This window comes from Quercus lobata, chromosome 3 (assembly GCF_001633185.2).
Source record: "Quercus lobata isolate SW786 chromosome 3, ValleyOak3.0 Primary Assembly, whole genome shotgun sequence".
NCBI classification, from domain to species: domain Eukaryota; kingdom Viridiplantae; phylum Streptophyta; class Magnoliopsida; order Fagales; family Fagaceae; genus Quercus; species Quercus lobata.
In genome coordinates, this window is record NC_044906.1 from 2,680,884 (window position 1) to 2,695,261 (window position 14,378).

Consider the following 14,378-nt stretch of genomic DNA (forward strand, 5'->3'; position numbering starts at 1 on the left):
CTATCAAAGGCAGCCCCTAAAGCATTCCTAGAAGAAAGGACGAGTACAATAGAACTCGCACGGGAGTACAGTGTGGGAGCGGTTCAAGGAAAAACTGTCACCTCCGCATTGAATGCGCTAACACACGTCCTGGCCACATTAATGGGAAAAGACCCCTGAACAGTGTGGTTTCGGTTATTGCAACTAACAGAAAATGGGGGAAGGTGGCTGATGAGACAAGTATTGGAGTAGTTACCTGCCTGATCAACAGATGGAAGGTCAGAATTAACTGAGAGGGGCTAATATAATGTAAGAATGCGCCAAAAAAAAAGGGCATGATGTTTCGTCTCTAGGACCATGGTAACCTAGCGTAAAAAAAAATATAATAAGAACATTAAGCTCCTTGGACGGAGGCCAAGAACCAGAGCCACCCAGACCGTGCCGAGAAGAAAGTCTTCTTGGATATATTCAGTTCACCTCTACACAATCATCATGAACACCATGACTAACTACTGTCTAATAACCAAGGCCTAGCCTTTTAACTCATTCTCTACAAATTTATTGTTTGGGCCTTTTACGTTCAAATCCAATAAATCAATTTGGGGTCGTTACAAATTAAGTCGCTACATATATAATTACATTTAAAATTTTTTTTAGAAGGATTAAAAATATGTACTTAAATACATAATTTTAATAATTTAATTTCAACATAAATTAAATATTATTAATGGTTAAAAAAAAACTCCATTGACTTCAAATTAAGATCTAATTAAATTTTCTTTCAACTGAATAAGACTTATAGTCATGATTCTTCGAAAAACACTAAACTAATTAGTAATTATTATTAGTTATAGGTAAATTTTTTTCCCAAGGAAAAAAAAATTTGTTGTAGTATCATATTATTCATATATTACCTCTGAATCCTAAACTTAGGAGATCTCCTTTTTTTTTTTTTTTTAACTCTGATTTACTAGACCTCTATTGTTTTTTTTTTTTTATAAAAAAAAAAAATCCTTTTTTTCCCTAATAAAAGTTTCGAAACTGTATCAAAAAACTTGACCCCTTATAATCATTTAAAAAAAAAAAAAAACTAACCGACATTTACTAGATTCTCAAAAGAAAAAAAAAACCTACATTTACTACTACTATCTATTATTTAAATTTTGAATATATCATTCAAAATCAAACTTTTTTTTTTTTTGAGAATCCATTCAAAATCAAACTTGAGGCTTCACTTTTTTTTTTTTTGTTGTTTTAAAATAGAACTTCTACTGTTATTCAATTTTAACCACTAGACTAGTCTGTTAGCAAAAATCTACCAGACTAGTCTGATAAAAAACAAACTAGTACGATATCCTTGAAGGTACGGTTTTACAAGTGGGAATAAAAATTCTCTTATATTTATAAAAACCAATTCTGCAAAGCCCCACTTTTATAAGACTCTCACTGTTTCAATCATCACCAAGTAAAACCAAAAGTTAAGGAACAGAGAAAAAAAAAGAAAAAAAGAAAAAAAAGCAGAGCATAGCTTTCACAAAATTGCAAGCAATTGTTGTCTTTCTCCGACCTCGGACTTCGTCTCTGTAAGTAAAACCGTAAAACTCTTTTCCACCATTAATGTTTGACTTTCACTAATTTTTTATTTTTGGTAATATATTAATTACATTTATTCATTCACGCAAAACACGCCGTCTTTGTAGTCTGTACAATACTCTAGTATTAGTTATTTTTTTAAATATTTACATTTATTTATTTATTCATCCAAAACAAAAAAAACAAAACTATATATATTTCTTCAAATTCTCTCTAGGGTTTGGATTGCTTGGCTAGGGTTTTAGAGTTTTCAGTCTCTAAAAACACAAAATGTATGTTTTTGAAAAGTTGAAAAGTGAAAACAGAAAAGTATAAGAAAGTAGTTTTTTTCTGGGTCAGTACTGTTTTTTATATCTGGGTTTTGAATTTTTTTCTAAAGGGTTTCTTGCTTTTCTTTTTTGGACAAGAAAGGTACAATTTTTATGTAGCAATGGAGAAAGTGGCTTCAGATTTAAAGCTATTAGATTTGAAGCAGAGTGGTTTGAGGAAAGCGTTTGAGGCCTTGAATGCTCAAGCGTCTTCAATCCTTATACTCACACTTCAATGGAAAGACTTGGAGGAACACTTGGATTCCACAAGGAAGTCCATTGAAACCCAGTTCAAAGAACTCGAGGAGCGCGAAAAAGAGATGGGTTTGAAGGTGAAACAATTGGGTTTAGTGCAGAGTGAGCTTGGTGCAAAGGAAATTGAATTGGGTTTGGTGCTGGAGAAGCTTCAGTTGAATAAGGAGCAACTGGTTTTAATGCAAAAATCAATGGGACGGTACTCTAGGGACCTCGAGTTGAAAAAAGAGGAACTGGATTGGTTGGAGAAGTCGTTTGAGGAGTGTTGTGACAAATTGGGATTGAAAGAGAAGCAGTTGGAGACAGTGAAGGACTCGTTAGATAAGTATAGTGATGAAGTCATGATGAAAGGGAAGGAAGTGGAGTTAGCGAAAAAAAGAATAAAAGATTGGGCTGAAAAGTTTGTGTTGAAAGAGAGGGAACTGTGTGGGGTTCAAAAGTTGATTGAGGAGAAAGCAATAGAGCTTAAGTCAAAGGAGAAACATTTGGAGTCTATCAAAATATTGATTGAAGAAAATAGTGAAGAGCTTGAAGCGAAGGAAAAGCAATTTGATCAAATAGGGAAGTTAATCAAAGAGCGGACAATGGAGCTGAAAGTGAAAGAGAATGAATTTGAGTCTATTGATGGTTGCATTAAAGAGAGTTCAGAAAAAATTAAGTCAAAAAAGAAGATATTAGATTTGATAGAGAAGAAATTGATAGACCAGTCTAAAGAAGTTCAGTCCAAGGAGAAGCAACTTGATTCAGTCGAAGAATTGTATAGAAAATTTTGTGAAGATTTTGAGCTAAAACAGAGGGAGTATAATGCAATCCGAAGATCTATTGAAGAACTCAACGAGGAACTTGAATTTAAAGGAAATCAACTGAATTCTAGACAGAATTTGATTAAAGAGTGTGACAAGGAGTTCAAATCAAAACAGGAAGAGCTTAGATCAATTCAGAAAGCAATTGTGGAATGCTTTAAGGAACAAAAATCAAAGGAGAAGGAACTTTATTTGGTAGAAAAGTCCGTCAAAGATTGCACTGATTCTCTTGAATCAAAGGAGAAGCAACTGAAATTTGTCCAAGAAACAGTGAATGAAGGGCTCAAAGAACTTGAATTGAAAGAGAAGCATCTTGCCTCACTCAAGAAGTCATTGGACGAACGTTCACATAATCTTGAAATGAGAGAAAGGCAAGTCAAAGAACGAGTCAAGGAACTTGATTTGAAAGAGAAACAATTTGATTCAATAAAAAATAATCTTGAAATGAGAGAAAGGAAAGTCAAAGAACGAGTCAAGGAGCTTGAATTGAGAGAGAAAAAATTTGATTCAATACAAATATCATTGAAAGAGACTATAAAAGAGAAGGAATTGAAGGGGAACACTAATGACCTTCCTTCTCAAGTGAAGACCAAGCAACATGAACACACACCTGCCAACAATGCTATCGTTGATCCTTACCCTGCATCTTTGAGATCCCACCCCACCATGGATGGACGAAGTTTGCAGTTGCTCTTGAATAAGAATTTACAAAGGCATGAGATGGTGCGTGGTGAAGTCTCTACAATTCTTCAAACAGCATCTGACCCTTCGAAGTTGGTGCTAGATGCAATGCATGGGTTTTACCCTCCACATTCAAGGGAGGGAGATATGGTGTTTGATGTGAATATTATCAGGAGGAGTTGTATTCTTTTGTTAGAGCAGTTAATGAAAACCTCAAAAGTTGTTAAGCCTCAGGTGAGAGAAGCAGCAATGAAATTGGCAGTTGAATGGAAGGCAAAGATGAAAGTGGACAATGATAATGGTTTGGAGGTTTTGGGTTTTCTGCAGCTCTTGGCAACATTTGGATTGGGCTCTGGCTTTAATGAAGATGAGTTACGGAGTCTTTTTCTCACTATTGATCAGCATAGACTGGCACCTGAATTATGTCGAACCCTTGGGATCATATATAAAGCACCTGGTAATCTCTCTCTCTCTCTCTCTCATATTTTTAATTTGATTTGCCTAAACTTCAAGGCAAAATAGGTGATTTTAATTTTTTTCTCCTTTTAATCTATTGTGAATATTTGAATTAGCAATTGTGATGTCCCTAATGTTCTTTGAAATGAGAGGCTTATACATCTTTCTTATTTTATTTTATATGATGAAACCAATTTTGATAATATTTTTGCCCTCTAGACCTCACTGAAAAGCTTAAAAATGTTAATGACCCTTCCTTATGGGTTTGGGACTTTTTCTGTCATTATGTTGTGTCAGATTCCATTCCTTTATGGAGCAGGACTGCTGCCATTGCCCTGGGACTGGTCATGGGATAAGTTTTTCTGCACATAGTTAATCCATTAGTTGTTGGCAGCAATGATATTTATTGCAAAATGCCTTGTTTGAACACTTTAATGTCTTATTAGGCGTTACCATTTTGAGATTTTAATGTTTAACACTATACAGTTTATTCATTCATCAGTTATTTAGTTATATTCCTGGGATGCTTATTGATTAACACACTATCTTCACTATTTCCTTGTCCTCCCCCACATTAATGTCTAACACAGCTAGTAATAAATTATGGTATAATTGTGATAATGATTGTAAGGAAATAATCCAGATATGCTGTCCCTTTCTTCCAACATCATCTCTAGTGAATCCAAGGCTTAAATTTGGTCTTTTAAGAATTTGGCAGTCCAAATATAACTTCTTCCTTGAGTTTCTGATGATTTGTATTGCTTGAAAGAAAATTTAATGCGATAAGTATGCTTTATATTCAATACAGAAAATTCTTATAAATTACCCACTGGTTTCTATTCATTCTACCTGTCCAGTGGCCAGTGCTCTTCATTCCCAAGTTAAAATGGAGCAGCTTGAATATCTACCAGCCAAAAATGTTTCTTGTTCTTCATCTGTAAATCTTCAATTAAATGCCACCACATATGGGAGTTTGCAGTTCCTGAATGAGCAACTGAATGGGGCTGATTTGACGTGCAACGAAATATTAGCTTCTCCTCAACTGTTATCGGATCCAGCAAAGCTTGTTTTGGATGTGATGCAAGGCTCTTTTCCTTATATTTGGGAGAAGGGAGACACAGGTTTTGAAGCAGGTATCATGAAGAGCTACATCTTAATGCTACAGCAGCTTAAGAGTCTCTCACCACAGATACCTCCACAAGTTAAAGAAGAAGCAATGAAACTGGCAGTTGAGTGGAAAATGAAATTCACAGCCAGTGCTATTAATTCTTTGGAGGTTTTGGCTTTTTTGCTGCTTCTAGCTACTTACGAATTGACATCTTCATTCAATAGAGATGAGATTTTAAAGCTTTTTGAAGTTGTTGCAGAGTATAAACAGGCTCTAGAAGTATGTCAGACCCTTGGCTTCATAGATCAGATTCCTGGTATGTTTTCTGAATATTGAATCTACCCATCATCACTCCATGTGCATGTCTGTATATGTTTGTCCCTTTTTTTTATTAGTAAGTTAAACATGCATCCAGTGGGTCTTGAATCTTTCACCTCACCCTCTATCGCATTCTTATGGGGAGGGGAAATATCATTTGAGTTAGAGCTCATTGGCCCATCATGCTTTTTTGATTTGTAGTTTTTGTGCAATTTATAGCATTTATTTTCTAGGCTGGTTGAAACTTCTAGAATTTTGTTCTTGTTTGTGATTGGAAGAATATTGTCCTTGGGGTTCTTGAAGGGCTGCAATTTGCTGACCTTTGCCCATTGATGAGATGGGCCAACTTGAGTTATTGATGTGCTGTGTACATTACTTACTTTTCTGACTGATGAGTGAAGAAACCATGCAATATTGATTTGTTATTTCTGTGAGAACTACTTTTGCAATTTTATTGATTTCAAGATTTGTTTCATGGGTCCATAACTCCATTCATGTACAATTGAAGCAAGAATACTATGGTTTTGATGGTATGTTGTTAGGAGTATAGAGTTAATATAGTTTTTATATTTAGCTCTTTATTTTACAAGATTTATTATTTCTTTTTTCTTTTTTTATCTAGGGAAGATTGATAATTTTTGTAATTCCTACCTATGAAGGATATTTTAGTCTTTGAGTTATGCTTAAAAAATTCTAAGTGTGTGAGGTTTAGTTTCTTTAAGTACAAGTCAATTTTAGTTTGGATATTTTGATGGCGCAACCATAGCATGGTTAGAGAAACAATTTCCTATTTGGAAGTCTACGGTTAAGGCAAAGCTCAAGAATAAAGTATCCATATTAGTGTATTAAGTTTTCTGCTTTATATGGTCATTCTAGAGTTAAGGGTATTTTAGTTAGTCTACAATTATTGGGTATGGGCCATAGTTATAGGCCTTGGATTTTCTTTATTATATTAATAAGTAAGTCTTATTTTGTTTACTTATCAAATATGTGTGGATTTTGGTTTAATTTAAGGTTTGGTTTACTACTCAAAGTAGAAGTTTTCTGCTCAGAAAAGTTAAAGAGTTATGGTCTATATAGGTATCTTACTATACTCAAACAAGTCAGAGTTGATCAATAAAATATTGTGTTTTGAGTATAGGCAAGTTGGCCTTAGTATTCTGTTTCCTCCCTTTCTCTTCTTTCTTGTGATATTATGTTCACAAAACTGTTCATAAGTACTGTTCATTCACACTGTTTTTGTGTAGTGTTAACACTTACTGATTTGGAGAAATTCTATATCTTTTTCTCTCTCTCTCTCTCTCTCTCTCTCTCTCTCTCTCTCTCTTCAACCCTAAATTAAATATTTTTCCTTTTCTAGTGAACCCATATTCGTTCTCGAACCCTAATCCTTCTTCAAAAAGGTTCTAAACCCAAAATCTACAAATCTTCCTAAACTTTTTTTTTAATAAGGAAGAAGAGAATATTATTAATAAAAGAAAAGCAAGAGAAACACAAAGAGTTCACAGAAGTGAACAATGGAAAAAAGAAACAACAAAACAAAAACAACCCCTAATCTATTCTAATAGAAGAATCCGTAAGGGTAGAACAATCCGAGAAACCCCAATATCGAGACCAATCAAAGAGGGTCCTCTGGCAAAACTCTAATAATTGAACCACAGTTTTCCCCTCATCCTTAAAAGCCCGCCGATTCTGTTCAGACCAAATAGTCCACATTAAACAGCCTGGGACCAAATCCCAAATATCAGAACTATGCTTCCCAAGCCAATGAAACCAACAGAATAATAAGTCTTCAACTAAACCTGGCATGACCCAATCGATCTCAAACAACCGAAGCATATACATTCACAAAGAATGAGCTATCGGACAAAAAAGTAACAAGTGATCCACAGATTCCGCATTACAACAGCACAAATAACAACGATTTGCCAATGGGCGACCACGAAGCATAAGATTATCCAAACTTAGAATCTGACCTTGAGCTGCTATCCACATAAAAAAAGCCACCCTTTTAGGAACCTTAACTTTCCAAATACCCTTCCAAGGGAAGGTGGAGGGAGCTGCATTACGAATCTTATGATAAAAAGACCGAGTATCAAACTTCCCATTGCCATTAAGATTCCAACAAAGCTTGTCACACCCTCCACCCCTAGGGATTCGGGTTTGGATGAAATGAAGAAGGGAGTAGGAAGCCGCCAACTCCCAATCATTGAATTCTCTCTAAAATCTTAAAACTCCACACTCTGTCATTATCACCCACTGAAGGGCTTAATACATTAGAAATACAAGCCTCCTTATTAGCTGAACACAAAAATAACTAAGGATAAAAACTTTTAAGAGGGACATCCCCAGTCCACTTATCATGCCAAAAAAGAATATGAGATCCATCCCTCACCACAACAGAGAAATGCTTAGTGAAAGTTTCCCACCCTTCACTAATACTCCGCCATAATCCACAACCATGGGCCCTACTACAAGCTCTAGTGCACCAACCCCCTTTTCCCTCCCCATATTTCATGGCTATGACCCTTCGCCACAGATGAGAGGTTTCATGGTCATACCTCCAAAGCCATTTCCCTAAAAAGGCCTGATTAAAGACGCCAACTTCCGAATTCCTAAACCACCCAATTCACGTGGTAAGCAAACCTTTTCCCAAGCCACCAAAGGATATTTGAAACACTCAACTGATGAACCCCACAAGAAGTTCCTTTGAGTGCGTTCCAATCTAGTCGCCACAGCTTTGGGGATAGTAAAAAGGGAAAGGTAATAAGTCAGAAGGCTTGAAAGGGTACTCTTCAGCAAGGTGAGTCTACCACCCTTTGACAAATAAAGCCGCTTCCAACCTAAAAGTTTCTTTTCCATCCTCTCTAGGATCGGATTCCAAATGGAGGGTGTTTTATATGAAGTTCCCAACGGCATGCCCAAGTAAGTCATAAGCAAATTGCCCACTCTGCACTGAAGAATATTAGCCAAAGACTAAATGTTATGCACCTCCCCAATAGGGAAAATTTCACTTTTCCCCACATTCACCTTCAAACCAGTAAAAGCTTGAAGACAAGTCAAAGCTAGCCTAATAGATAGAATTTGCTCTCTAGAGGCATCACAAAAAAGAGTGGTATCATCAGCAAATAAAAGATGAGAAACACGGATATCAGTAGAATTAATAAGACCCACATGAAAACCCTGAATGAAACCACCTTCCTCAGTTTTCTTCATGATACGACTTAAGACCTCCATGATCAAAAGAAATAGGAGGGGAGACAAAGGATCGCCTTGTCTGAGACCTCTAGAGCTACCAAAGAAACCAGTAGGAGATCTATTAACCAGAACTGAGAAGTGAATGGTAGAGACACAAGTCTTTAACCATCTCCTTCATCTATCCCCAAATCTTATCCTTTCCAACAGATAAAATAAAGTGTCCTAATTCACATGGTCATAAACTTTCTCAATATCTAACTTACACACCACCCCCGAGGTGCGACACTTCAGTCTACTGTCTAAACATTCGTTGGCAATAAGCACTTAATCCAAAATCTGTCTGCCGCCAACAAAAGAATTTTGTGACTCCGAAATAAGATTATCCGGCACCCGCCTCAATCTGTTAGCTAAAACCTTGGACAAAAGCTTATACACACTGCCTACTAAGCTGATAGGCCTAAAATGTTTAATATTCAAAGCATTATTTTTTTTTGGGAATCAGAGATAGAAAAGAAGCATTCAGAGACCATTCAAACTCTGAGCTCCTATGAAAATGATCAAAGAAAGCCATGACATCTATTTCCACAACACTCCAGCATTTTTGAAAAAAAGCCATAGTGAAACCATTAGGACCTGGGGCTTTATCACCCTCCATCTCTTGAAGAACCTTTGCCACTTCCTCCTTAGAAAAGTCCCTCTCTAATTCAAGCCGCTCGTCCTCTTCAATGCTAGTAAACTCTAATCCATCCATAGAAGGGCACCAAGTATCTGACTCAGTGTACAAACTCTGATAAAAATGGATCACCTTAGACCGCACCTCTTCCTCATCCTCATAGAGGACACCATCCACCTCTATACCCTGAAGATAATTAGTTCTTCTATGGGAGTTTGCAATCCGATGAAAAAAGTGAGTATTATTGTCCCCCTCCTTCACAAATAAGAACCGGGACTTTTGTCTCCAAGAAATCTGCTCCAAAAAGGCAAGATGTGCAATCTCTCCTTTAATTTGAGTACGCCGAGTTTGATCCTCATGAGAAAGGCCTGACAGGTCCTCCCTAGCATCCAAACCCAACAATTCCGATAAAAGACATTTCTTCCTAAAGGCCAAATCTCCAAATTCCTCCTTATTCCACTTTTTCAAGTCCTCTTTAAGAGCTTTTAATTTACGACCCAGAATAAAGCTAGGAGAACCCGAAAAGCAATACTCATTCCACCATTGCTGAACCCTCTCTACAAAACCCTCTTCTTTCAACCACATATTCTCGAACTTAAAGGCACTCCGGCCTTTATTAACATTACCCGCCATCACCAACAGAGGGCAATGATCAGAAACTACACGAGGGAGAACCCTTTAAGACACGTTTCCAAAGTGATCCACCGATGCCAAGGTTCTATCAATTTTTGACATACAATCTGACCCCAAATCTCTAAACCAAGTAAACGAAGTCCCTTCAAGGGGTAAGTCCACAAAGTAATTAGCCTCAATGAAGTCTGAAAAAGCAAACATTGTCGGACTAAAAGCCTCACAACCAAATCTCTCACTCGGATATCGAATGGTATTGAAATCCCCAAAAACACACCATGCCGAATTCCACCTGGAGTGCATCCTTAAGAGTTCTTCCCACTGAGCACCTCGTTGAGAATCCGCATTAGGCCCATACACTCCTGAACAAGCCCATACAAAATCATCTACAACCCCTTGAATAAAACATTAACAGAAAACCGCCTAACAGCACAATCAACTTTTTCAAACACTCTTGTCCCAAACCAGTAACACCCCCCCCCTGCAGTATTGACTGCATCTAGAACAACCCAATCCAGGAATGGACTACCCCAAAGGCTTAGAACAACAAAAGAGTTTAAAGAAGACAATTTAGTTTCTTGAAAGCAAACTATATCACACTTCCACTCCTTGAGAAGATTTTTACATACCTCTCGCTTCTGAGGATTATTTAATCCCCTAACATTCAAAGATAGCAGTCGTAAACTCCTTTAAAACTAGTAATCGCCCCCGTACCTACTGAGAGGTCTCTATTCCTCCCCTTAGATGCTACCCCATCATAATTAATAGAGGAAAACAAACCTTTGAGTTCCCTAAGCCCTTTTTGCTTAGAGTTCACATTACCATTAGAAGACCCAACACTAACAACATCAACACAGTCTTGTTTGAGAAGACGAAATAGAGCCAGGCATTGATTTTCATGCTTCACAATAGGAAAACCCACAATTCTACAAAAAAATTTCATCAAACTACAAACCCATTTCGAATTTTCCTTCGCTGACCCCCGAAACTCTCCCTCATCACCTTCCTGGATCACCTCCAACTCCTTATGTCCATTGGGATCCCATTTAGAAAGAGGTGAGCATTCCAAAAAACCATTCTCATCCTCACCATGAAAAAAATCACTAGGATTAATCACCATGTGCTTCCACTGACTCAGTAGATGCTCAGGCCCATCCTGAAGCAATTCAAACCCACCCACTTGGCTCGGCAACACAGGCTCAGCATTAGGACTACTCCAATCTCCTCCCTTCTCACCTGAATCCACCATAAAGTCATCTCTCTCTCCAAAATAGAGACCCTCCCCAGTACCCAGACCTGACAAAGGAGAAAAAGAGTTATGGGTAGCATCGGCCTTGCCGTCACCAGCTATCAGAGTATGGGTCATGTCCCCCATCCTCCGATTGGTCACCACCGCGCCGGAAAACCCAAGAAAGGACCCCACCGTCGCACTCGCCGGCGCAGCTGCTGTCACTGGCGACCCGGAAACCTCCATCGTGCTCGCTGAAACCGCTGCTGGCACCGGCGACCTAGGAACCTTCCTCGAGCTTCCTCTGGAGCTCTCCCCTACAACCCACAAAGCCTAACCCTCAAAAGAATCCTTTAAGGCCACGGGTTTGACCAAAGTGCCCTTAAGTGGAGAAACAGTATCCATGAGCTGGGCTTGGGCAAGCCCACCAGAATGTTTAATAATTTCTGGCCCGCTACTTACATCCTTGGGCCAACTGAAATCCTTTGCATCCAGGTAAGTCACAGAATGTTTCCCGCCCTCAATTTTGCACTCTTAAAGCCAAACAAGCAGGGGTCAACTTAAAAGTACAAGTCCGCGTAGGTCTGCCATTAATGACTGAGATTTTGCCTTTTAAAACTAAACCATTCTCTGCATGGCCTCCAGGAATCCTGTTCTGCCCCAAGATAGCTCCAAATTTTTCAAAATTCCTAAACTTACGCTAATGACCAACAGCAGACAAAATTTTCCCACTCTGGTCACCACCAACAGAACTGACCACCTCCACCACCACCATTTTTGGAGGATGCTTCAGCCATAGAAACTGGTTTAGCACCAGTGAAAAAATCCCTCATCTCTCTCTGAAACAAAGACCAACCTGCACGATTGGAACTTGTTGGTATCATAACACCCCCTCGGTGAGCCCCGTCAAAGTATTCAGCTATGACCACAAAAACACCAGCCTTATTTGACCTCCCACAAAATTCCAACAACTTATTATTATCCCGAAACCGTTTGCACATGGAAACTTTCCCTGAAACCCAATCACGAATATCAGCAAAACAAGAAAGGATCCACTCCAATCCTTTACGTCCTGCCCAGATAGTATGCTTGAAATGCCGGCTGCTCTCATGAATAGCATACGAATCATGTCGCCCATCATTGAAAGAAAAAGAGAAAAGCTTTGCATCAATACGGAAAGGAATCTTTCTACCCCCTGAACCGATACAGTGGGAGAGGTATAATAAGGTTTGAAGCTGGTTTGGTATCAGTTTTAGGTAGGGAGATAACGGGTAACATTGGAGGTGTAGGCACAGAAGGTTTATTAGGCAATGTGGATGGTTGTGAGGGGTGTGACGGTGGGCAAAAACTAGAAGGGATAGAGGGATGACAAAAGGTGTATGGAGGTAAACCAAAAGGTGGGAGTTGAGGTGGAAATAGAAAAGGATAGGGAGGGAGGGAAGGAAAATGTGGTACAGCCGGTGGTAGGAAGGGGAAGAGAGAGGGAGTTGGGGGGGGGGGGGGGGGTTGATGGTGGGGGTGAGGGTGGGGGAGGGAGAGACATCAGCTTAATTCGATATCAACCCACCACAAGTGCACATGGGCAAGTTCTCCCATTTGTCCTATATCATTTTTGTTAGGTGTTTAGTTTGCTGTCATTTCTATTATGTGTTAATTGGGTCTGCCTGATGCATTTATCCATACCGGCTTCTGTTATTTAGGTGGTGCTTATATTTTAATCATATGCATATTGGAACTTCTATGGGGCAGTTTGATTAGCCTGCAATTTTTTTTTACATTTTACAGATTTTATTAAGAATCTTATTGAGAGGAAGATCTATATTAAGGCTGTTAGATTTATTTGTGCCTTCAAGTTGGTTGACAAGTTTCCACCAGTACCACTCTTGAAAAAATACTTGGAGAATTCAAGGAGCTCTACAAAGAACTCATGCAAGAGAAAGAAATCACTTGAAGAAAAGGTATCCTATAGCTATCTTCCTCCTTTTCCATGAAATGCCAACTTCCTAGTCTAGATACTTTTGCCCATCTTACACGTGAATGAATGCTCGCAGGATAAGGCCGCAAATAGAGAAATAGCAGCTCTAAGAGACGTATTGGGATGCATTACAGATTACAACCTTGAAACCCAGTTCCCTCCCAAGGACATTGAAAGACGTGTTCTTGAGCTTGAAAAGCTAAAGGCCGAAAGGAGAAACGCTGCATCAACCTCTGCCGTCGAAGTTGGACCAAAACAGCCGGATGTGAAGAAATGTGATAATAGCGGTTCAGCCCGCAAGCAGCAAGCGCAGCCGCAGAATAGAAACAAACGTGCTCGAACTGCTGTCTCCACTGTCAGACCCCATGCAATGCCAGTTCCAGCTCATGGAGGCCATGGGCATTTTGGTTATGCTGGCAACTACAGTCTTTCTCCTTATTTGGGTGCTGGGCAGCAGTTTGTTAGAAATCATTACTTGTTTCATTTCTGACCTAAAGCTAAGCCATAATTTCACAACCTAGATATGCTCACTGTAACAGTCCAATGTATAGTTGAATAATTTTGGAAAATCAGTGTATAGTGGTAGCCTTGGTTAACCGTTTAACATCTTAGTACCCATCATCTATGAATCACTTTATAATCCAAACTTTTGTAGTGTAGAGAGGCTAGACATGAGTACATGGTAATAGAAAAATTTTGAAACCTTAGTTTTGCATTATTTATGTATCATTTATGGTCTTTATTGGGTTGCTTATACGTTATGGTAAGTCTACTATTGGAGAATCAATTGGGTGAAAGAATGGCATACATACCAATGATACCATTCATTCATGATTAAGTGTGCATGTCAATATATTGTTTTCCAAAGTAGTCTAGTCCCTCACTAAAGCATTAGGGAATTCTTTCAATGATCTATTTGGATGACCATTTGTGCAACAACGTGGTTTTGAAAGTATCTTGCCTACAAAAGAGAGTGTAGGCTTGTTGAGTATGGACGGTGCTCAGCTGTGGATCTTTCATCTTACATTTTGTCATTACTGTGAATGGGCTTACATGAGAATGACCCATCCTACTGAAGGAGACTACTTGAGTCACTGAAAATGAACCAAGCCAATCATGATCAACTTGAGCTCGGCTTGATAAAAAGTTTATTCATGTTTGTTTGTTTATAAA

The 14,378-nt window shown here is 38.4% G+C and overlaps 1 protein-coding gene across 2 annotated transcripts; it reads left to right on the forward strand.

Annotated features, from left to right (window-relative positions):
* The first annotated feature begins 1,427 nt into the window (after nt 1-1,427).
* On the forward strand, nt 1,428-14,022 carry LOC115981624 (centriolin-like). Of its 2 annotated transcripts, none has more exons than XM_031103905.1 (5): nt 1,428-1,562; nt 1,980-4,076; nt 4,933-5,499; nt 13,016-13,188; nt 13,282-14,022. In XM_031103905.1, the coding sequence occupies exons 2-5, from the start codon at nt 2,003-2,005 to the stop codon at nt 13,693-13,695; spliced, it is 3,228 nt and encodes a 1,075-aa protein (XP_030959765.1). In that variant the 5' UTR covers nt 1,428-1,562; nt 1,980-2,002; the 3' UTR covers nt 13,696-14,022. The 2 variants fall into 2 exon arrangements, with proteins under 2 accessions (XP_030959765.1, XP_030959764.1); XM_031103904.1 differs by having other exon boundaries at nt 1,984-4,076; nt 13,282-14,021.
* The last annotated feature ends 356 nt before the right edge of the window (nt 14,023-14,378 follow it).

What these genes read in the sequence shown, in the direction of transcription:
- LOC115981624 (XM_031103905.1), top strand. Translation starts at nt 2,003, where the DNA reads ATGGAGAAAGTGGCTTCAGATTTAAAGCTATTAGATTTGAAGCAGAGT. An exon ending in GATCATATATAAAGCACCTG is followed by an intron (nt 4,077 to 4,932) that starts GTAATCTCTCTC and finishes CTACCTGTCCAG; the next exon opens with TGGCCAGTGCTCTTCATTCC. An exon ending in CTTCATAGATCAGATTCCTG is followed by an intron (nt 5,500 to 13,015) that starts GTATGTTTTCTG and finishes TACATTTTACAG; the next exon opens with ATTTTATTAAGAATCTTATT.